Source organism: Oryctolagus cuniculus, chromosome 6 (assembly GCF_964237555.1).
Source record: "Oryctolagus cuniculus chromosome 6, mOryCun1.1, whole genome shotgun sequence".
Taxonomy (NCBI): Eukaryota; Metazoa; Chordata; class Mammalia; order Lagomorpha; family Leporidae; genus Oryctolagus; species Oryctolagus cuniculus.
Window position 1 is genome coordinate 150140845 of NC_091437.1, and position 24512 is coordinate 150165356.

Below are 24512 nucleotides of genomic sequence, written 5' to 3' on the forward strand. Positions count from 1 at the left end.
CCGGCACAGCGAGCGCCCCGAGCGCCGGATTATGACGCAAGCGGTGGCGCGGCGGCCTCGCGGTCTCGCGTGACCGCGGGCGCAGCCTGCCGGCCTAGCAACAGCGGCTGAGGCAGAGGCCGAGGCAGGCGGGGTCAAGATGGTGGCTCCCCGGGCGGGGGAGGCGGTGGAGGGAGGAGGAGCCAGACCATAGGCTGCCGGAAACACCGACACCCAGAGACCTCCCGGGGAGCCGCCGCCGCCGCTGCCGCCGCCGCCGCCGCCTCCGCCGCCTGCTCCAGCTCGAGAGACGCGAGCGGGCGGCGGGGCGGGCCGTGAGGGAGACAGAAGGGGAGGGCGGACGGGGCGGAGACACCCGCCGAGCCCCCGCCCCCGGCCGCGGTCCCGGGCCCTGCCCCGCGCGGCCCTGCCCGGCCCGCCCAGCCCCGGTGTGGCAGCGGCTCATGGCGGCTGTGGGGCCCCCGCAGCTGCAGGTGCGGATGGCCCACCAGCAGGTCTGTGCGGCGCTCGAAGTGGCGCTCCGGGTGCCCTGCCTCTACATCATCGACGCCATCTTCAACTCCTACTACGATTCCAGCCAAAGCGGGTTGTGCATCGTGCTCCAGATCTTCCTCCGGCTCCTTGGTAAGGGGACCGGGGTGCCTGCGCCCTGAACTGCTGTGCGGCCCGCGACGTGCCCCGGGGCGCGGGGCAGCCGCGCGCAGCCCGTGCTCCGCGTGTGTGTGGGAATGTGTGTCTTTGGGGACCACGGTTCGATTCCCCACGGGGCCGTCTTTGCAGGGTGGGACGTGGAGGAGGTGGTACTCGTCTCGGAGGTGACAGCGGCGCGGTCCTCGCCGCCAGCCTGCGTGTGGGCGGCGGGAGAGCCAGGGGTGTGTGAACCTGCAGTTTCTCCTGGGGATTGAGTGCTGACCGACCGTGTCCTGTGCGGCAGCCTTGGGAAAGCCGCTCTGCTTGTCCCTGTCGCGCCGTGCGTGACCTTGGACTTGCGCCAAGGCGTGGACCTCCGTCCCCCCCCCACCCCCGAAAAATTCAGAGTGCCCGTGCGGTCCCTTGTGCCGCACCCGCGGGTCCACAGGATCGCGGAGAGTCTGCGGTCAGTGGTGACATCCCAGCCGAGGCTCTGAATGTCAGACCTTGGAACCGTTACCAAAAATCCTCCCGAGAAAGGCGATACTAATAACGAGATCTTCCGTTTTCCGTGAATAAACGAAAAGGCGTTCGACGTGATGTTACAGTGTTGGCTGGCAAGTAGGAAACACTTGCAGAATTCCACCCGGGAGATCGTTGTCTTTGTTGCATATGGATGGAGTATTGGAAAGGTCTCCATCTTCACTTGCACGCCCGGCGTGAGAGGCATTGATGTGTACAAGAATGTTTTCTAAGGCATTGCAAACTGGCAAATGTTGTCGATGAGGTCACTGTTGCGATCAGGCTGGTAGGCTGGAGCTTTTGAAGTGTGAATGAGCGCTGGCTGGTGGTGGGGTCCTTAGCAAGCTTTTCGGAATTAGCAGCCATCTGTTGCTGTATTCCTAAGGCGAAGGAGTGGCAATAAAAGCTGAATTTTATTCTCAGCAGTAAGCGACTGTCCCACAGTTGTCTGCTGTCGCACAGCACTGGCGCTGGTGCTGTCTGACCTAACCTTCAGGCATTCCTTGGAGGTGAGCGGTGTTCTCCTCACTTTACGGATCGGGACCCTGAGCGTCCCAGGGGTCAGTGTTCTGATACCCCGTGGGTAGGTAATTGTCAGCCTGGACTTCAAAACCCTGTGGACATCAGTTGTGGATCAGCTCCCTCCTCCGGGCGCTGTGATCCAGGTACATGATGGTGTAGTAAAGATCACGTGCTGGGTTTCAAAACTGAGAGACGTGAACTTGGCGTTCTGTAGCACCAGACTTCTCAGCAACCCGTCGCTACCGAGTTCCCGCTGCTCTTACTTAACCCTGCGAGTGTGTGCTCATCACCGGGATTCGTGGCCAGGATGGGACTGCTAGGAGGATTCTGCATATTCATTCCAGAAACAGCACAGCCACTCCTTGAGTGTTCTGAGGGCATACTGATTGCAGTCTGCAGTCGCAGAATCCCTTGGGGACCTGGTCTTCAGTGCAGTGCCCTGTTGAGCTTTTCCCTTCCAGGACAGGGAGTATTTTCCCCAGTTAAGCCATGTGTAGTTTAACGACACTGAACAAAGCAGTCTGGTGTCTCCTTGTATTCTCCATGCTTCTTGTTTTTTGTAATAAGTCACGGACGTTTATTTGACAATTTTAAAGAACGGGACTTAAGGGGAGTGACTTACATGCTCTGTGACTTCGTTTTCTTTACCATCTCACAGGATGTTTGGACAATAAATGAGTAGAAATGTAATCTCTTAAAAGAGCACTTTTGGATATGTGTTAGCTCTTAATAAACTTGTTAGCTTTTTAAAAATATTTTAACGAGTCACTTCAGACTACATGTTCTTATGATAGCATCTCCAAGATTTTGATGCTGTTTATTTCAAAATTTTGATTCTAGAATATTGTTTAGGTTTGATTTTTTTAAAAATATGAAAGTTTCCAAATATGTTACTTATACTGTACCAGTGTAATTATGCTAACTTTTCAAATATTTGAGAATAAAAATAAAAAAACTCGTGTTAGTAATAAAATAATTCACCCTAAAATGAATATGTTATTAAAAGTGATAGTTTCATATGCAAAAGGTCCCAATAGATATTGAAATTAATTTTCTGCCAGGTTAATGTTTTTGTAGTTGGAGACTTCCTAGAACTACTGTTATACTCAATGGTGTCAACCTCACCCTTTTCTTTAAAGTTAATTTGTAAAAATGGAAATCTATCTGTATAAAAGTATTACCAATTTTATTTATAGTATTTAAAGTATTTATTTCCCCTGACTACAAAGAGGTGCTACAATTGTATTCTCATTTGCCATCAAACTAATTTGAGATTTAAGTAGGTCAGAAAATAAAGCATTTCATTTTGGAGATTCAAACAGAATTGTACAAGATACAGATTAGAACATAAAGTTGTTTCTAAGGAGTTGTTAAATGCTAAATGAAACTCAACCCAAAGCAGCAAAATGCTGAATCAGCAATTTTAAATCCAGAAAGTGCAAGCATAGGCGTTTGCTTTAATAGTATTACTCATATGGTGATAATTCATCTAGGTGGGAAAGGACTTTCTAAGACATAAAATAAGATGCAGAAATTACAAGGGAAAATCTGATAAATTTGAGTACATAAAAATGAAAACATTTTTATGGCATAATTTAAAAAATCCTTAGAAAAGACAAGTCAAGGGGGAAATCATTGTATCATATGTGATTTCTTATTCAATAGGAAAACCTTATACTTCCATAGAAAAATAGGCCTGGCAATTCACAATAAACAAAATGCAGAAGTCAATAAACAAGAGAAAAAGTACTTAGCTTCATTTGTAATTAAAGAAATGCAGTCAAAACAAAATTTTACTTATCAGATTGGTGAAGAATTCATTGTTTGATTTGGAAGAAGTTTGGCATTTTACCTATTTGAAATAGGTAAATTTATACAATTTTGGTAGACTACATAATTTCCATGTAAAATGGTTTGGCACTGGATTGGGCCTTGTGGCGTAGCAGGTTAAGGCACCCCTTGGGATGGCCATAGCCCATATTGGAGTGCTGGTTCGAGTCCCAGCTATTCTAGTTCCAGTCTAGTTCCTGCTAATGACTCCTGGGAGGCAGCAGATAATGGCTCAAGTACTTGGTCCCTGACACCCACATGGGAGACCCAGATGGAAATGGTACCTGGCTTTGGCCTGGCCCAGGCCTAGTTGTTAGGCATTTGGGGAGTGAACCAGCAGACAGAAGATTGATATCTCACTCTCCCTCTGCCTTTCAAGTCAATGAAAATAAACATTAAAAAAAAAAAAAAACTTATTTGGTGTCATTAAAACAAACTCCTGTGCTTGCATTTTCTGCCTTGGATTTAAATTCACTAATTCAGCATTATGCTGCTCTAGATTGAATTTTATTTAGCATTTATTGTATACCTTTTGACTCACAGTTCCAGCTTAGGGATTTGGACTATAGAATTGTACAAAGACTATGGGCAAGGACATTCATTACAGCATTATTGGAAACAACAAAATAGCGAACTTTAACCTGAGTATGTATTACATGGGAATCTGGCCATTTAATTAGATCAAATGATAGACTTCTTAAAGTTATGTTTGGTACTGTAGAAAGATTTGAGAAAACCTGTAAAGTGAAAAATCAAAATGAATCAGAAGTAGCATTAGCATAGGGAGACACTGGGCTTCTCAGCAGTGGCGCTGTTGACATTTTTGGACAGGGTAATTCTTTGCTGGAGGGGTAGGATGCTCTCCTACACTTTGTAGGACTTTCAGCAGCATCTTTGTCCTCTACCTGCTAGATACCAGTAGCACCCTGACCCATCCCCCCAATTATGACAGCCAGAACTGTCTCTAGATATTGCCAAATGCCCTCCATGGGTAGGAGTGGGGGTGGGGGAGCAAAATCTAATCCGGGTTGAGAACAACTGGGAGAGGCAGATGGATACTAGTACAAAATACGGAAGCCTAGAAACAGGCCACCAGTGTACACGGAGAAGCTGCGATGTTTCAGAGGTGGAACTGAAGTACATTGAGGGAACAGAGATTGCTCAGTTAGTGGCCATTTATTCATATGGGAAAAAATTATCTCCTCATGTCTGTATAAATAGTCCATTCTAAGTGAATGATTACCTGCATGTGAATCACAGTGCTTTACATTTTTAGAAGAAAATATAATAGCTTCTTTTTGGTTTCAACTTTAGAGTAGGGGAGACAATTCTTTAAAGAAATATAAAAGCAGGGGCTGGCGCTTGCGGGTTAATGCCCTGGCCTGAAGCGCCAGTATCCCACATGGGTCCTGGGCGCTGGTTTGAGACTCGGCTGCTCCACTTCCGATCCAGCTCTCTGCTAAGGCCTGGGAAAGCAGTAGAGGATGGCCCAAGTCCTTAGGCCCCTGCACCTGCATGGGAGACACGGAAGAAGCTCCTGGCTCCTTGCTTTGAATCAGTGCAGCTCCGGCCGTTGCCGCCAATTGAGGAGTGAACCATCAGATGGAAGACCTTTCTGCCTTCTCTCTCTGTGTAACTCTGAATTTCAAATAAATAATAAATCTTTAAAAAAAAGAAATATAAAACAAATGATGAATGATATTAAAAACCTCTGCTAAATCCAAAGGCAGCATCCAAAAAAAGTGAAAAGATAGCTATAAACCTGGCAGTTATTTGCATTACCTATAGTTGTGAAAGAATTTATATTCAGAATATTTTTAAATGTCACAATTCAGGGAAAAAACTCCCTAGATGAATGAGCAAATGATAAAATGGCAATTCACAGAAGAACCTTAATGTTGATATAAGTGGGAAGATGCTCTGTTTTAGAAAAATAAATTTTAAATAAAAGGTTAAAAAATATAATATAGGGGGGCTGGCACTGTGGCATAATGGGTAAAGCTGCCGCCTGCAGTACCGGCATCCCATATGGATACTGGTTTGAGTCCTGGCTGCTCCACTTCTGATCCAGCTCTCTGTTATGACCTGGGAAAGCAGTGAGAGATGGCCAATAAATCTTTAATATATATATATATATATATATCATATAAAATATATATAATATAGTGAGATCCTCTTTGAGTAAAAAGTATGTATGAATATGTGTTTACTAATTTGTCAGAATATATAAGAAATGTGTAGTATTTCTACCTCTTTGGTGCTGGTAAGCTAAAATGATACTGGGGTGGGGGGGTGGACACCACAGTGCTTTTCCTGTTCTCATAGCATTAATTCAGACCTCTGGTCTTCAAAAAAATGTGTGTGGGGATTTCCCCCACCAGCAACCAACTCTGCAGCTTCAGTGGAACCAGCTGGGTGTTCTCCAATTAAATGCAGTTCTGACACTGCCTACCTGGAGATGGTGTCAGATTCCATAGGGTGGAGTACAGTCTCACAGAACTGTTCCCCTCCAGAGGCCAGTACCATGCACAGATGTGGTCCATGCTTCTAACCTGACCAGCTGGCTGTGAATTTGCAGTCCCAGAACTCCCTGTTTGGGTTCACTTAATTTGTTAGAGCAGCTCACAGAACTCAGGGAAACATTTTACTTACATTTGCCTATTTATTTTATTATTTTTTAAAGATTCATTTATTTACCTGAAAGGCAGAGTTACAGGGATGAGAGTCAGAGAGAGAGAGAGAGAGAGAGAGATTGATCTTCCATCTGCTGGTTCACTCCCCAATAGCTGCAATGGTCTGGGCTGGGCCAGACTGAAACCAGGAGCCAGGAGCTTCATCCATGTCTCCCATGTGGGTGCAGGCACCCAAGGACTTGGTCCATCCTCCACCGCTTTCCCAGGCGCATGAGCAGGGAGCTAGATCAGAAGTGGACAGCTGGGACTTGAACCATATGGGATGTCGGTGGCGGCTTAGACCATTGTGCCATGGCACTGGCCCCTGCCCATTTATTGTAAAGGCTGTTACAGAGGACACGGGTGAGTGGCCAGTGGCAAAGTTGTACAGGGCAAGGTGAAGACGGAGAAGGAGTGCCCTCTTTGGACACTCCACACTGTCCAGGAGCCTCCATGTGCACAGCACTATGGGAAACTCTCAAAACTCAGTCTTGGGGCCAGTGCCGTGGCTCACTTGGTTAATCCTCCACCTTGCGACGCCAGCATCCCATATGGGTGCTGGGTTCTAGTCCCGGTTGCTCCTCTTCCAGTCCAGCTCTCTGCTGTGGCCCGGGAAGGCAGTGGAGGATGGCCCAAGTGCTTGGGCCCTGCACCCGCATGGGAGACCAGGACGAAGCACCTGGCTCCTGGCTTCGGATCAGCATAGCTCTGGCCGTAGCGGCCAATTGGGGGGTGAAACAACGGAAGGAAGACCTTTCTCTCTGTCTCTCTCTCTCACTGATAACTCTGTCAAGTAAATAAAAAAAAATTAAAAAAAAAAAAACTCAGTCTTGTGTTTTTTTATGGCATGAATGATTACATCATTGGCCCTTGCTTCCTCAACTCAACCTTCAGCCCCTCTCCCATCCTCAAGGGTGGGTGATGGGAATGAGTCTGGAAGTTCTAAACCCCTGATCATGTGATTGGGTTCCCTGGCACCCAGCCCCCATTCTGAAGCTGTCCAGGAGCCACCAGTCATCTTTTAGCATACAAGAGACTTGTCACTCCAGATTCCAAAGATTTTAGGAGCTGTATGTTCAGAATCTGCACAAAGACCAAATATACATTTCATGATATACACATAGGGGAGACAGTGACTAGAAATATTGGGCTAACTCTTCATTGAATGTATCTTTTAAAAAAAATCCATGTTCATGTATTTTTAATAAAAATACTTGTTACAATTTTAGTTTAAAAGCAAAACTTCAACTTTATTAGTGAAATATTTAGAATATATTTTTTTGCCCAAAATTAGCTTGATATAAAATCTGTTGTAATTTATTTACCCATGTGTCAACAGATAAGTACAGCATTTCAAGACACTTTATTTATTTTGCCCTAAATTTTGTTGTTTAGGGCTCCCTTGGGAGTAAGGTAGTAATATTTGCTTCTGTGATTCTCCATCTTTTTTACTACTTTATTATTGTTATTAGTTATTTGTTATACTTTGTTATTGTTATTTGTTTATTTGAAAGGCAGAGTTAGAGGTGGGAGAAAGAGAGAGAGAGAGAGAGAATTTTCCATCTGCTAGTTCACTTTGCAAATGGCTACAAAGGCCGGAGCTGGCTCTGTCTGGAGCCAGGAGGTTCACCTGAGTCTCCCATGTAGGTGGAGGGGTCCAAGGAGTTGAGCCGTCTCCTGCCGTTTCCCAGGCAGTTAGCAGGGAACTGAATGGGAAGTGGAGCCGCCTGGACTTGAATCTGAGTCCACAAGGGATGCTAGCATCCCAGGTGGTGGCTTTACTCTGCAATGCCACAGTGCTGGACCTGATTCTCCATGTTCATGCTGTTGGGTAAGGAAATGTTTTTCCACTGATTAGATTGTATTAAAGGTATTTAAGGTACCTGTAGAATTGTAAATATTATGTCCTATTTCCTTTTTTTTTTTTTTTTTTTTTTTTTTTTTTAAGATTTATCTATTTATTTGAGAGGCAGAGTTACAGAGAGGGAGAGACAGAGAGAGAGGTCTTCCATCCGCTGGTTTGCTTCCCAAATGGCCGCAATGGCTGAAGCTGGGCTGATCCGAAACCAAGAGTCAGGAGCTTCTTCTAGATCTGCCATGTAGTGCAGGGGCCCAAGCACTTGGGCCATCTTCTACTGCTTTCCCAGGCCATAAGCAAAGACTGGATCGGAAGAGGAACAGCCAGGACACGAATCTGCATCCATATGGGATGCTGGCACTGCAGGCGGAGGCTTAGCCCACTACACCACAGTGCTGGCCCCCTATTTCCTCCTAATTTTTATCTTAAATTCCCAGAATAGGTTAAGGATATGAGTAGGCTTTTCACATAAAAGAGTTAAGCACTTGGTTGTGTAACAAGCATGCCTGTTTGGTTTTTTTTCCTCTTTGCTTTTTATTTGTTTGGGGTAATCCAAATTGAAAAGGCCCTGATTATACTGATGGATTGAGTTCATATATAGTTTCAAAGCTCCTGAATTGATTCTGATGCCTGCCTCTTTCTGCCTTGAGAACTTTGGTAAAACTGTCTAATCACTAGAGAATTGGACTAAGATCTCTGAGTTGTAATTTCACTTACTTCTGTTCTCTTGTGTTCTGAGGTTTGTTGTTGTTGTTTATAAAGCAACATTTATGTATTCCCTTAATTCCTTAAGCAGGTTACTCCTAACTCCCAAAGAGAAAATCTTTCCCTGGGCCTTATTATATCTTAGACCTTCAGAGTAAATATCAAAAAAGTGTTTCATGTCAAAAGTTGTGAAAAATACAACAAAGCTTTGATGTTATGAATGATACTGCCTAAAGGCCAGAGAGAGAACAATGCTATGGAGATTTAGTACTTGGGAAGTTGCTTTTTTTTTTTCTCTAAAGTGAGAGCCAGTTCTTTCCGCATTTCAAAGGTAGAAACATGAGTATAAAGAAAAATTTAAGAGCCCCACAAACCCAGTTTGGGTTAGGAATTAAAACAAGTGTATGCCATGCTAGCAGTGTTTACTTACTGTGTATCTTCCAGTGGTTTTTGTCCTTTTGTCCTACTTTTCACAAATGACCCAATACTTTGGAACAGGATGCATTTTTAAGTCCATGGGCAAAGTCATCACTTAAAGGAACTCTGTCTCTACTGAAATGAGCGTCTTTCTTGGTTACATGCTAAGTAAGGTGGCTAGATCGATGTTCACTTTGGAGTTTGTCACTTTTTATGTACTCCAGACTGCTGTCTCAGTGCTGTCTCTCGCCTTTGTAGGCTTCGTTTTTCAAGTAGGCTGTCTTGGGTGATTACCTTTAAAAACATCCTGTTGTAACATTTATTTCCCCAGTGAATACTAATTGTACACAATATTGTAGGATCCACTGATGAACAAAGTAGGATCCTTGCCTGCTGTTAGGGACACATTGTATATAGTAGGGTAGATGCTGTGTGCTCAGATAACCCACAGACTAAAGTGGGGGTTAGTCCTCCAGTGGTGAGTGTTTCACTAAGGTCTGAAGGTGTGCTGGAGCAACAGCAGGCACACAGGTGGGTCTCTGCAGGGGACAGTCAGGCATTTGGATGAATTTGGGAAGTTGCTGGGCCCCTCTGCTGAGAAGAGAGAATATAAATGTGTAATGACAATAAAGGGAATATGTTTGGGAAGCAGTCTGGCACATTGTTGGTGTGTGTGTTTTGGAAAGGAATAACACTTTAAAGCAAATTGGATCCTTTTAATGCCAGGACAAGGAAGTTATAGCTGATGGTAATTTCAGAGCTTGGGATTATGCATTTTGAACAGAAAAATGAAGAAAGGCAGTTTGGCTTAAATATAGATTTGGATAAAGTGAGCTTTTAGAGGCAGATTGACTAGTTGGTGTCACTAAGAAAAGGGAGATACAGGTGTTAGTAGAACTTGGCAACTAGTTGGCAAAAATTGAGGGTCTGGGCTGGGAGTAGAAGTACCCTGGAGAAGAATAATGGTACTTACCTTAACTGAAATTGGAAATCACAAAGCAAGCTGGTTTTGGTAAGGCAGATTGAGCTTTAGAACTTTTGAGTTTTGCAGTTTAATGTCGGAGTGGAACTAAATGAGTATTTCGATGTCATTCCTACAGTTGATAGTTGGACAATAATGTGCTTGTTGTAATCTCACTTTATTTATTTATTTTTTTGACAGGCAGAGTGGACAGTGAGAGAGAGAGACAGAGAGAAAGGTCTTTCTTTGCCATTGGTTCACCCTCCAATGGCCACCGCAGCCGGCGCGCTGCGGCCGGCGCACCGCGCTGATCCGATGGCAGGAGCCAGGTACTTATCCTGGTCTCCCGTGGGGTACAGGGCCCAAGCACTTGGGCCATCCTCCACTGCACTCCCTGGCCACAGCAGAGAGCTGGCCTGGAAGAGGGGCAACCGGGGCAGAATCCGGCGCCCCAACCGGGACTAGAACCTGGTGTGTCGGTGCCGCAAGGCGGAGGATTAACCTAGTGAGCCACGGCACCGGCCTGTAATCTCACTTTAAAAAGGATGTTTTTTTGGCCGGCGCCGCGGCTCACTAGGCTAATCCTCCGCCTAGCGGCGCCGGCACACCGGGTTCTAGTCCCGGTTGGGGCACCGGATTCTGTCCCGGTTGCCCTTCTTCCAGGCCAGCTCTCTGCTGTGGCCAGGGAGTGCAGTGGAGGATGGCCCAGGTGCTTGGGCCCTGCACCCCATGGGAGACCAGGAAAAGCACCTGGCTCCTGGCTCCTGCCACCGGATCAGCGCGGTGCGCCGGCCGCAGCGCGCCGGCCGCGGCGGCCATTGGAGGGTGAACCAACGGCAAAGGAAGACCTTTCTCTCTGTCTCTCTCTCTCACTGTCCACTCTGCCTGTCAAAAAAAACAAAAAAAAACAAAACAAAAACAAAAAAGTATGTTTTTTGTCAGAGCACAGAGAAAAGTCAGGCTGGATACACATCATTAGACTGTTGAGATTGGTTAGGGATGGAGTAGAGGAGGGGGAGAGTTAGTACCATTTCTGCTCACCATGTTTTGGTTTCTGAATTTTCCTTTTGTGATTTGAAGAACAGTAAGAATGGTTGGCTGCTTGAAGAAATAAGACTCGGGGAACTTGGAGGGCATTTCTCAAATCTGAAGGGAAGTATGTAGAGAAAAAAGATTGAATTTGGACATTTAGAGAATGCTCAAATTTAAGGAGCAGAAAAAAGAGCTGATACAAGTTCACAGTTTGCAGAAAAGGAGGAATTACGTGGAAGTATAACACTTAAATGTTTGGGTGGTGTCGGCACAGTGGTTAAAAGGCTGCTTGGCTCGCCCACATCCCATATGGGAGAGCTTGTTTCCAGCCCCGGGACTCTGCTTGCAGTCCTGCTCCCTGCCAATGCATCCCCTGAGCAGCAGGTGATGACCCAAGTGCTTGGGTCCACCTCACCCACCTGGGAGAGCCAGGATTGAGTTGCCAGCTCCTTTCTCACCCTGGCCCAGCCCTGGCTCTTCTGGATGTTTCGGGAGTGAACCATAGGCTGGAAGAGCTCTCTCTGCTTTTCAAACAAAATAAACTTAAACACGTAAACTTGATTTCCCAAAAAACACTTTATAATGAAGAATTCTAAGACTTAATAGGAACAAATGCTTTCCATTTGGATTTTTAATTAATGTTTTTTGATAAATTATTTTAAATTTCAAAATATATTTAATTCCACAAATTTAATGATTGTGGAATTACAGTTGGCATGTTTTGAAATATGTTAAAATGGATGTATAACTACCAGTTTGTCTTGAATAAAGATAGTTTAGTAATTGGGTGCCTAGACATACAGTATTAGTTGAATTACTTTGGAAATTAGAAAATAAGGATTGAGATTTTTTAAAAAATAATTTGGTCTGTCCTGTTGAACTCTGACTTTACAGAACTTCTGCCCTTTCAGCCTAAATTGTCTTTAGGCTTAATGTTCATATCTTTGAGAATGTTCATAATTAAAGGAAGAATATCAAAGAATGTAAGTACTAATGGAAAACCATTCTTAAAAATATTTCATTCAAATGACCTTTTCTTTTTTCTTTGTAGGTATCTTTGTATCCAGTATTGTTCTGATCTTGTCCCAGCGATCACTTTTCAAGTTTTACATGTACAGCTCAACCTTTCTGTTAGTAACGTCTGCAGTGCTGGTGAATTACTACGCTGCTTTGCACATTGACTTCTATGAAGGTGCCTACAACACATCAGCTTTTGAAATTGAGCTGCTTCCTCGGAAAGGGCCCTCGCTGTGGATGGCCATCATCCTTCTGCAACTAACATTTGGGATTGGATACATTACACTACTCCAGATTCATTCCATCCATTCGCAGCTAATTATTTTGGACCTCTTGGTTCCTGTAATAGGCTTAATCACAGAGCTACCATTACACATCAGAGAGACTTTAGTTTTTGCTTCTTCCTTGATTCTCATATTAAATACAGTGCTTGTCTTGGTAGTGAAACTTAAGTGGTTCTATTATTCCACACGCTATGTTTATCTTTTAGTGAGGCACATGTATCGAATTTATGGATTACAGCTACTGATGGAGGACACATGGAAGAGGATTCGTTTCCCAGATATACTTCGAGTCTTTTGGCTCACAAGGATTACAGCTCAGGCTACAGTGTTAATGTACATTTTGAGGATGGCAAATGAAACTGATTCCTTCTTTCTATCTCGGGATGATTTCTGGGACCTCATTTGTAATCTTATAATTAGTGGATGTGATTCGACGCTAACTGTACTGGGCATGAGTGCTGTCATTTCCTCAATAGCTCATTATCTGGGCCTTGGAATATTGGCCTTCATCGGATCAACTGAAGAAGACGACAGGCGGCTTGGTTTTGTGGCACCTGTTTTGTTTTTTATTTTGGCGCTTCAGACTGGTTTAAGTGGGCTCAGACCAGAAGAGAGACTTATTCGCTTGAGTAGAAACATGTGCCTTTTATTAACTGCAGTCCTGCATTTCATCCATGGAATGACAGACCCTGTGTTAATGTCTCTCAGTGCCTCTCATGTGTCATCTTTTCGCCGACATTTTCCTGTGCTGTTTGTCTCTGCTTGCCTGTTTATTCTTCCAGTTTTACTCAGTTATGTTCTTTGGCATCACTATGCACTCAATACTTGGTTGTTCGCGGTTACAGCCTTTTGTGTGGAACTCTGCTTGAAAGTGATTGTTTCTCTCACTGTGTATACACTATTCATGATCGATGGCTACTATAATGTCCTCTGGGAAAAGCTGGATGATTATGTCTACTATGTTCGTTCAACAGGCAATATTATCGAATTTATATTTGGAGTAGTAATGTTTGGAAATGGGGCTTATACTATGATGTTTGAGTCAGGAAGTAAAATTCGGGCCTGTATGATGTGCCTACACGCGTATTTTAACATCTACTTACAAGCAAAAAATGGCTGGAAGACATTCATGAATCGTAGGACTGCTGTTAAGAAAATTAACTCACTTCCTGAAATAAAAGGGAGCCGCTTGCAAGAAATAGATGATGTATGTGCAATCTGCTACCATGAATTTACAACATCTGCTCGTATTACACCATGCAATCATTATTTCCACGCACTATGCCTTCGGAAATGGCTGTACATTCAAGACACTTGTCCAATGTGCCACCAAAAAGTGTACATCGAAGATGACATCAAGGATAATTCAGATGTATCCAACAACAATGGATTTATCGCACCCAATGAGAATCAAAATCCCGAGGAAGCTGCAGGAGAAGCTGCTGCTGAATCTGACAGGGAACTGAACGAGGGTGACAGTACAGATTGTGACGATGAGGTTGAGAGAGAGAGAAACGGAGTGCTTCAACACACAGACGCAGCAGCTGAAGAATTTAATGATGACACTGATTAAAACAGCATTTACTAATCATTGAGGTATTTGTTTAAAATTCAGTTCACCCAGAATGGAGTAATATGCCTCACTTCAGTGTGTAACCAAGCACAAAAACAGTATCAATGTTGAATCTGTGAATAGTTTTCCGTTTACTGTGATGTGCTACTGTAAATATACCTCTTTAATTACTTCTGGTCTCTTTGGTGACCTATTTAAATATGTGTACATTATTGTACATAGAATAAAATGTTTTCACGTTTTTATGACAAAATTTGAACAAATAGCTTTTTAATAGATACAACCATACAGTGCGTCAACTGTGCCAAAGATTCCTCAATGAAATTATATGATGTATCAAACTCTGGGCCCTAGTTTTTCTTTAAAATGGTGGGAAGATGAATCACATTAATGTCTAGGAAATAAGTAATTTGGACCAGAGGGAAAATGCTAGAGTATTTTAAAACTAGGAAAAAGAGTACCCTGCCAGAAGCAATTAACCTTTTTTTGAAATTTGAGTAGCAGTATGGTTGAGCTGGGTTCAAAAGTCATGATTCAGAAGTTGAGAAATAAGCCTATCTCAACTAAACTTTAATAGAAACCAGAATGTGTTGTTTAATTTTTATGTAAAAATCAACATATTTGTTAGCCATTCTCTTTGCAGTGTTGTCATAAAATTGTCCTTTCAGACTTTTGAAGAGATTACAAAATGAAAATAGTTGGGTGTTTTCATTGTTTTAAACTAAGGCATTAAATGACATTAAAAAACAACAACAACCTTATTTTATGGGTAAAAATGGAGGATGGTGTACAGTGATACCTTTTTAAACAATTTCCAGAGAATTTCTTTATTGAAACTTACAGTAAGTTTTACCATGAAATTTCACATATGTGATGGAAAATGGAAGACACATGCCAATTAAATATCAGGAAAAAATATTTTAATGGTGTTGTTATATAGTGTATTGGCTAATTCCAGCGGGTCCTCATCTCTTACCGCCGACATTATCTCCAGTATTTGACTAAAACAAAGCAAAAACAAACATGAACGGTAAAATTGCTAAGTGTGTATCTGTTTCAAAAGTGTAGAATAATCTTTTAAACAAAGCTTTATTAGTTTTCAGCAATATCAATAGAAAAATGTAACATTACCAGAAATTACAGACGAATTTCTGGGACTATCCAAGAGCCAAGAACCAGATTGGAATAAACTACTAATTCACATAAGCACCTCAATCATGGAATTCACACAGTGGAACCAGTTCTTCCTTTAAAACTAGTCACATTCATTAGTGGGTTATCATGAATAGTTGAAAAAAAGGAAATATACATTGCCTTAATATAAGTCCAGTTGCTTTTGGTTTCATTGTATTTACATATGTATGTGTATAATGAATCACAGTGTAAGTTGAAGGGGCGTGGGGAGAAGCAGCCAAGGTTTGAAGGGCACTGCTTGGAGAACTAGGCCTTCAGAGACAGCAAGAATGGCTGCTGCATGAGCAGGCCAATGACAACAAATGAAGTGGTTTACTTGAAAAAGGTATGGTTTTGCCCTGGTGGGAGACCCAGCTATCTGTGTGAGTACTGTTTTCTCTGTGAGACAGAATACAAGGAGTCCGTCTTGAGTTTTTCTGCCTACAAGGATAACTGTCAGCAGTGTCTCCAAGCAGTATTAAAATGGGTAATGTTTTTTATACATGAAGTACAAAGTTACAAAGTCAAAATTAAACATTTTAATATTCTCTGTCTCAAGCTTTTGGCTCCCATAATGGGTATTTTAAATGTGGACACCTAAAGAAATTAGGGATGGAAATTTAAGATGAACTGGAATTGTGGTCATTCTGTATTAGTGACACAAAAGCCTTGGCCTGGTGTGTATAGTAAACAAACTGATTACTATGTTTTTGTTATCTGGCAATTAAAATATGTGAAAAGCAAGAAAGAAAAGCTGTTTAAAGTCAATCCCTGACAAATTAATGTAGTGAAGAGCATTTTTCTTAGTAAACCACAAAATTTTCAGAATTGAATTCATTTTAAATAGTGCTTCTGATGATACTGTTTTAAAGTTCACAACAGCTTTGCTAACATTATATAACAAAACCACTTTATTCATATTTAGAAATTGCTTATGAGAAGTCCATTGGTGCTGAGTAGAACATTCTGTTTTAGTATGTTTGATAATACAAAGTTTATGCTGATGTTTGGACCTAAGCTATTTATTTAGCACCTAAGCTATTTCCACATACCTTGAGTGGTGGAAAGTTGCAATCATTCTACAATAATAATAATAGGAAGTTTGCTGTTCCTGAAAATCTAGTGGCTTTTGCTTAATGTGGCACTTTACACCAAGCACAGGTTTTAAAGTCTTGCAAGACATACAGTTCCTGCCACCCAGGCTCACAGAAAACAAAATGCTTCCCCTGCTTAAAATCCTTTGGGTCCTGATAAAATCGGAACCACTAAGGTTGGCATTCAAGAGCTCTCACAATCGGGGCTCACTCTACCTTCCGAGACTTCTCTTCTGCTTACCCAGTGCATCCTACTTTGTGCCACACCAAACTCATGGTTCCCCTGGGCCAGCCAAACCCTTTGCTCCCAGTGTTTGGCCCAATTCCCAGTCGTGTTCGGTAAACAGCTGAAAATATCACCTTAGTAAAGAGTTCTCTCCTATTGCCTCCAAGGCAGATAGTTGCTATGTCCTATGGTCGCAGTTACAGTCGTGCCTCTGAAAAATACCGTCTCGGACTGTCATCTGCTTGTTTGCTCCAGGAGGGATCCTTGTCTGACTCACTGAGCCTTATCCAAAGTGCCTAGCACGACAAACCTATTCACAGCGTAAGGACAAAGGCAAGGGATACTTTGATTCTTCCGTGTAGCCCCTAAGTCACTTGTACCCTTCCTAAACAGTGCAGGGGCTCCACAATGGCTGTCTCAAAAACTGGGTAATCTAATGGGGAGGGAAGGCCTCCATATAAATAATTAAAACGTAAAACTCAACAGACTAGAGGTTGGTTGATAAAATGACTTTCTAAGTAGGAATTAACTTGCAAATTAGTAATTACCATTACATTAGAGGCATATATATTTTAGAAATGTGGTTTAAATTTTTCAGCTTGGAAATATCGGTTCTAAGCTCTTGGTTGATACTCAAGATTTACAGACTAAGATAAAAAAAAAAAAAAACTTGAAATTCTGCCCACCAAATGTAAAGCCAAAGTCAACAGCTATAATTTTACGTAAGATTAAAGTAGTACAGAAAATTGACTTGGATACACTGTTGGTAACTATTTCCTTTAAACTAGCAAAAAACCAGTATCTTTTCTCTAATATCTTAGATCTTAAAAGAATTATTTAAAATTATTGTCTCCTGACTAAATTTGCAAGTACCCTTCATAATTTCATAAAAGTTACAAGTGAATCTTTTCTAACCAGGATGTAAATCTATTCCTTACCCTGTGGGTTTTAAATCACTCAGTGTTCATGTCTTTGCCATTGCTAGCATGCTAGTAAAGGAAAAGAACCTTTCAAATATAATTTTATATGACAGTTCTCCACTTTTCTGCCTAGTGAATTTTAGATCTGGTTTATCTAATATTCTGTCTGTTAAAAAGTACTTTAAAAGATGGCACATATGGAAGGAATTATTAGAATCCAGAATCTAATAGTTTTATGATTTGTTATAATTATGCCCAATTCTCTGAACTGGTAAACCATACTAGATTGATATAGTTTAGATTTAAATGATCTGTGCAAACAAGAAATTGGATATGTGCCCACAGCAATGATTTCTACCAATTTTTCCTGTTTGTTATAACCTTCTTCATAGCTCTTGAGAGTTACAAGGATAATAACATTTTATGTGCCATAATTATAATAAAAATATTCTGAATAACTGCTTTTAATAGGAAATAAAATTCCATGAAGTTCGATCCTTTATTTTGGTGGAAAAAGGAAATCCTATCAGTTGTCACTGTGTTCTGAGGCTTAACGAAACGTGCTTTTTCTTAGATTTATTCAAGTCGGCAGATTATTTAAAAGGCAGATAGTCATGGCATCAGAGGTCTGCAAAGGCTTCCCGATTACTACACACGGGAGCATGGAAGTTGCATGAGAACAGAAGTGCAACGAGGTAAGGCAACCACACAGCTCCTCCTTCCGCCATATGACAGATCACCAGAATCAAACCGGCATTCTCAGTGCTGCAGTAAAGTCACTTTGGGTTATAAGAATCTGAAAAGAGGAGCTGACCTACAACAATTCAAGCACAGTTGCTGTAAATTACTGTGGTTAAAATGATCTTTCACCTGAACCTCATCTGGATTTCACAAAACCTTAATCCTTTTTTTTCCCAGTTCATTTTGTAAAAAAAGTGGCATCTGGTATCTGACTAATGACTCTGAAGACCAGGAACGCCAAATACTTACATTATATGGCAGGGTTCATTTCTGTCTTTTACGCAATGTCCATTTTCCCACTTCTTTTTTGTGGGAAATGAGGTTTTTATAAATTTTGATCCAGCGTGTGTACTTTTGACACCACACCAAGGCGCATCTGGAATTAAGCAAAGAAACAAAGGTTTTTTTTTTTTTTTTTTTTTTTTTTTTAATGACAGGCAGAGTTAGACGGTGAGAGAGACAGAGAGAAAGGTCTTCCTTTTTCCGTTGGTTCAACCCCCAAATGGCCACTACAGCCGGCTTGCTGCGCCAATCCAAAGCCAGGAGCCACGTGCTTCCTCCTGGTCTCCCATGCGGGTGCAGGGACCCAAGCACTTGGGCCATCCTCCACTGCACTCCCTGGCCACAGCAGAGAGCTGGCCTGGAAGAGGGGCAACCGGGACAGAATCTGGTGCCCCGACTGGGACTAGAACCCAGTGTGCCAGCGCTGCAGGCGGAGGATTAGCCTAGTGAGCCGCGGCACCGGCCCCGAAGCCAGGAACTTCTTCCAGGTCTCCCACACAGGTGCAGGGGCCCAAGCACTCGGGCCATCCTCCACTGCTTTCCTAGGCCATAGCAGAGAGTTAGATTGGAAGAGAAGCAGCCGGGACTAGAACTGGCGCCCATATGGGATGCCAGCAATGCAGACAGAGGATTAACCTACTGTGCCACAGCACCAGCCCCAGAAACAAAGGTATTTTTTAAAGGGTTTTCTGAACTAATATATAACCTCTAAATTATAAGCCATGATTCAGCTTCCAAAATGACAAAATTAATTTAAATCAAATTGTTTACTAACAAAGGATTTTCATTTTTAATTTTCATAGAAAACAGTTCTAATAAAAAGCATAAGATTAAAATACTGAATTTTAAATGCCTTCTAAGACTCACTTTAATTTCTTTTTTCTACTACATTGTTGCTGATGTAAAGAATGTTTTATAAAAAAGACCTAAGCCTAAAAGAAATACAACATGAAAATACTGAAGTTAAATTCTATATGGCCTCTACTGAATGTGTAACAGTAGCTTTAAATACCTACCTAAAAAAGAATTACAGTGGCTTACTCAATTTACATGTATTGTACTTTGAATCATTCAGTTTGCATGACTACCCAAGGAAATAAAACATTTCTTCAGAATGGCTCAGTCTTGATTTTCTTGAAGTCCACTGTATGAGGAGAACCTTGCGTTAAGAGTTTAGATAAATGTTTTAGTGTTTAATCTTGTTTTAAGAAGCAACAGATCCTAAAATTCTTTGAAACAATTTGATTTAAATGTTTCCACTTTAAAAGTGCTGCTGAACTCAGCCATTACAAAGAGACAAGTGTTAAAGAATTTCTTGAACAGACTTTGAAACCCTGAGGTGAATGAAATGCTTTGGTCAGGACTGCTTGTTTAATGAAACATTCCTAACTACAACCTCCTTAGTTTTCACATTCTGACATCCCATTTGGGAAGTGCTGAGGCCTGGCCAGACGTGTATAACTGAAAATAAAAATCACTTGCATAATTTCTCCTTGAATTGGTAACAGCCCCCAAAGATTTATGAAAAGTGTAACTTGAGGTTGACCTTGCTGTTTTAAAATATTTGTTCACTTCAACAGTAAGCCTGAAGTTAAATTTCCTTTTCTAGCTTTATTTTTTTTAAGGGATGGGGATATGGTTTAATAAAATTTTGAAAACATCAACTTACCTGTCTCAATCATCAATTTTTCAGTAGGTATTGACTTCAAAACTTCCAAATTAGCCTCAGTTTTCAGTGAGCTTTAGAAGAAAAAATATATATATATATATATTTTAAGAAGTAGTATTTAATGAATAACTTTATCATAAATCTGTCTAAAACAAATTAAAAAGCTAAACCCCAAAACTGATTTTGTTTTCAATTTACTTTAATAGTCTCACATTCTTATCCATCACAGAATCCATATTAAGATCTATTTCGGGCTGATACCACGGCTCACTAGGCTAATCCTCCGCCTACGGCGCCTGCACCCTGGGTTCTAGTCCCAGTTGGGGTGCTGGTTCTGTCCTGGTTGCTCCTCTTCTAGTCCAGCTCTCTGAAGTGGCCTGGGAAGGCAGTGGAGGATGGCCCAAGTGCCTGGGCCCTGCACCCGCATGGGAGACCAGGAGGAAGCACCTGGCTCTGGCTTCGGATCGGCGAAGCATGCCGGCTGTAGCAGCCATCTGAGGGGTGAACCAACAGAAAAAGGAAGACCTTTCTCTCTGTCTCTCTCTCACTAACTCTGCCTGTCAAAAAACAAAACCAAAAAAAAAAAAAAAACAAAAAACAAAAAACAACTATTTCAACCAGATCTGCCTTTAGAAGGTATAATTTTTCATACTTATCAGTTGATCCTTCAATAGCTTTCTCTCTCAGTCCAAGTAAAATGTAACTTTAAAAAAAAATTATTTGCTTCCCTGAGTAATTTACATAATTTAGAGATTCAAAAGGCAATACACTCATACCGGTAACTTTGACTTTCAGGTCCTGAGACAGTAGATTACTGCTCCCTATTCATTACCCTCCTCTATTAGAATTATATGTTCTTCTTAGGAAGGGCCAACTCCACTCCTTGAATCTGGCCTTGGCCTCAAGACTTGCTTTCAATCAGTGGATGACATGGCCATGAACTCGAAAGGGACTTTTGGGATTTGGATGGCAAACTGATCACCTTCTGAGTGCATGTACTGAGTCATCACCTCATCAACCTGGGTGTCCAAAATGAAAAAATGTGACACAGATCTGAACCCAACATGTGGCTTGTGGCGGAGAGCTCAGTCCCATGTCAGCCAGAACCCAGCTCATGCAAAGACCCAGGAGTGTGAACTTAAACTACCTGTACTATGCCAGTGAGATCTGCCATGGTTTATTCCAAAATGTGATGAAAAGTAAAGGTGCCTTTGACAATTTTTTGTAGTCACTAACTTTTAGAGCAGTTTTAGGTTCACAGCAAAATAGTAGAAAGTCCAGGGCTTCCTTCCTTACCCCATGCCCCCTCCCCCAGCACAGTTCCATACCACACTGGCCCATTTGTGATAATCAATGGAGCCACACTACACATCATCATCACTCAGTCCACAGTGCTTCTTAGGGCTCACTCTTGGGAGTGCTCACTTCTTCGGGTTTGGACAAACGATGTGTATCCACCATGATACACATGTGTCCACCACGACACTACCATCCAGAGGAGTTTCATTCTCTTCAGTCCTCTGTGCGCTGCCGATTCGCCTCTCCCTCCCTTTTAACCCTTGCCAGCCAATGATCATTTTTTTTTAAGATTTATTTATTTATTACGGACAGGTAGAGGCAGAGAGAGAGGTCTTCCACCTGCTGGTTCACTCCCCAAATGGCCACAGTGGCCATAGCTGGGATGATCTGAAGCCAGGAGCCAGGAGGTTCTACCAGGTCTCCCAGGGGCCCAAGGATTTGGGTCATCCTCTAGTGCTTTTCCAGGCCATAGTGTCGCTCCCCCTCTTCATGGAGGAACGACACTAAACCCTGCCTAGGCTTCATATCCGAGTCACGGCACCATTATGTCGCTCCCCCTCTTCGTGGAGGAACGACACAGGACCCTGCACTGTTCTTTTGTCTGCTCGGCCCTTCCCGGGTTTGCTGCTGGTTCTTCCCGGGTTGGCTACTGTCCCTTCCACCTCCGTGGAAGGGCAGTTCCCCCTGGCCACATTCCCCACTTCCGCAGGGGAGCGGCACACCGCCGGCCGGCTCTCTCGGGGGCTGCACAGGTGTTCCCTTAGATGTTCCCCATAGATGTTCCTGGTGCATGCCGTCTCTCTCCTCCTTTATAGTCCTCCTCCGCCAATCCCAACTCGGCTGCCCACACGCCGAGTACGCTGCTCTCCAATCAGGAGCAAGTCCTACAGTTAATTGGTTGAACTGGAGGCAGCTGTGCGGAAGCTGTTTACTTCTCTCCCAGCGCCATATTGTGGGAGAGCAGATGCATAGAATAAGTCTTAATTCCAGTAACTTAGTCCAGTCCGGATGCTCCCCACACATAGCAGAGAGCTGGATCAGAAGTGCAGCAGCCGGGATTCGAACCGGCGCCCATATGGGAAGCTGGCACTACAGGTGGTAGCTCTTCTTGCTATGCCACAGCGCCAGCCCCAACCAATGATCTTTTCACTTTCTTAACAGTTTGGCTTTTTCCAGTATATAGTCTTTTTCAGACTGCCTTCTTTTATTTAGTAGTACATATTTCAGTTCCTTCCATGTCTGCACGGCTTGGTAGCTCATTGATTTATAGCACTGAATAATGTTCCATTATGTGGATGTACCACAGTTTATAAACCCACTAAAAACCATTTTGGGGGCCGGCACCGTGGCTCACTTGGTTAATCCTCCACCTGTGGCGCCGGCATCCCATATGGGCACCAGGTTCTAGTCCTGGCTGCTCCTCTTCCAGTCCAGCTCTCGGCTGTGGCCCGGGAAGGCAGTGGAGGATGGCCCAAGTCCTTGAGCCCCTGCACCCACATGGGAGACCAGGAAGAAACACCTGGCTCCTGGATCAGCGCAGCACTGGCCATAGCAGCCATTTAGGGAGTGAACCAACGGAAGGAAGACCTTTCTCTCTGTCTCTCTCTCTCACTGTCCATAACTCTGTCAAAATAAAATAAAAAAAAAAAAACATTTTGGTTACTTCCTTATGTTACATTTTAAATTTCAAATTTTGTTATTAGTGAGAATTTCAAATATATGCATAACTAGAATAATACAGACCTCCCATAAACCCATCACCCAGCCCCATCAAGCAGCAATGCCATGGCCAATTCTAGCTTATGCCCTACTCTCTCATGTGTTTATCTTTAAGGAAATTCCAAATGTTGTATAGTTCCAACATTCCAGCATTTAATTCAGAAAACGTCTTTTAACATGGATCTCTAAGCATAAGGATTCTTTCCTGAAAAATGAAGCCACATACTGTCATGTCTAAGAAAACCCAAAATCTAATCTTAAAATATCCAGTATTCAAATTCCTAATTATTTTAACATCATTAATTCTTTTGGGATTTCTATGAATTAGGACCCAAAGAGAACTACACCTTGCTACATGTTAGTCTTCCAAATCTCTCAGCCTTTTATGTTCTGAGTCTTTCTCCCATTACTATTTACTGCTTGAAGAAATCAAGTGTTTTGCCTTCAAGAGTGACCCAGTCTTGAATTTGCTGATTTTACGTCTGCACTGAAGCTTAACAGGTTCTCTTCTTCTGAATATCTTAGGAGATGAAAGGTACCACCTACAGGCTTAGTCAGAGTCTGTTGGATTTTTTTTTTTGTCGGGGGGTAAGGCTGTTTTATAGTTGGTGGCATGATCTTCCATCAAGGCATATAAAGATCTGGTGGTATTTCTGTGATATAAAGCAGCCGATGGCTACTTTGTCAGGAGATGCAAATGTAGATATCATAACTATATTAGTCCTTCATTGAGTAGCTAGAATAATTTTAAAAAAGAAAATTCTGTGTCTATTATTTGGTTACACATTCATGGTTTTTTTATTGGGGAAAAACATTAGCTTTCTGTGTAGTATGTTAACTCTCTTTTATTTCTTTCAATGCTGCTTTTAACACTGGCAACCATTTTTAATCTTTAAGGAGCTCTTACTGCCTTCATATTTTCCGTTAGCATTATGTTCACATTGTATGAATCTAATATCTCAAATCTGACTACATTGGGCCTTTTAAAAGTTTTTTTTTTCCCTAAGGCATGTTTCTTTATTGGGTTTAGTTTGCCTTTTATCTTGGCTTTTTTTTTTTTTTCATGCTACTACTGGTTCATCTCATTTGTCTGGTGGTCCTTGGATGTCCATCTATATTTAAGGAGGTTGCCGGTGTTGGGTTTCCTTTGTTTTCGTCAATGTAGGACAGTTTTACTACCGTTTCTCTTCTCTGAGTGAGGATTGTTACTGGGAGTTCATGCGGGACAGTCCAGGACAGGGCCTGGTGACTTAGAGCTACATATACAAGCAATACAGTGGTTTAAGCTGCCACTTGTGATACCACATCCTGTATCAGAATACTCTGCTTCCAATGCAGCTTCTTGATCACGCACCGTGGGAGGCCG

At 42.4% G+C, this 24512-nt stretch overlaps 2 protein-coding genes across 5 annotated transcripts in view; one reads left to right on the forward strand and one right to left on the reverse strand.

The window, feature by feature from the left end:
* The first annotated feature begins 132 nt into the window (after window positions 1–132).
* Window positions 133–14276, forward strand: RNF139 (ring finger protein 139). Its single transcript, XM_002710765.5, has 2 exons — window positions 133–624; window positions 12201–14276. The coding sequence occupies exons 1-2, from the start codon at window positions 444–446 to the stop codon at window positions 14021–14023; spliced, it is 2004 nt and encodes a 667-aa protein (XP_002710811.1). The 5' UTR covers window positions 133–443; the 3' UTR covers window positions 14024–14276.
* Window positions 14277–14823: 547 nt separating this feature from the next.
* TATDN1 (TatD DNase domain containing 1) overlaps window positions 14824–24512 on the reverse strand; it is a 42914-nt gene continuing 33225 nt past the window's right edge. For all 4 annotated transcript variants that reach the window (XM_002710766.5, XM_017341519.3, XM_070075476.1 and 1 more), the window contains 3 exons: window positions 20129–20199; window positions 18427–18553; window positions 14824–15024 (listed from right to left, as the gene is read on the reverse strand). In XM_002710766.5, the coding sequence (XP_002710812.2) occupies window positions 14922–15024; window positions 18427–18553; window positions 20129–20199 (301 nt within the window). In that variant the 3' untranslated portion in view covers window positions 14824–14921. The remainder of the gene's footprint in view (window positions 15025–18426; window positions 18554–20128; window positions 20200–24512) is intronic.

Excerpts from the sequence above, each read along its gene's own strand:
- RNF139 (XM_002710765.5), top strand. The coding sequence starts at position 444 with ATGGCGGCTGTGGGGCCCCCGCAGCTGCAGGTGCGGATGGCCCACCAG. Across the intron at positions 625-12,200 it reads GATCTTCCTCCGGCTCCTTG|GTATCTTTGTATCCAGTATT; the intron begins GTAAGGGGACCG and ends TTTTCTTTGTAG.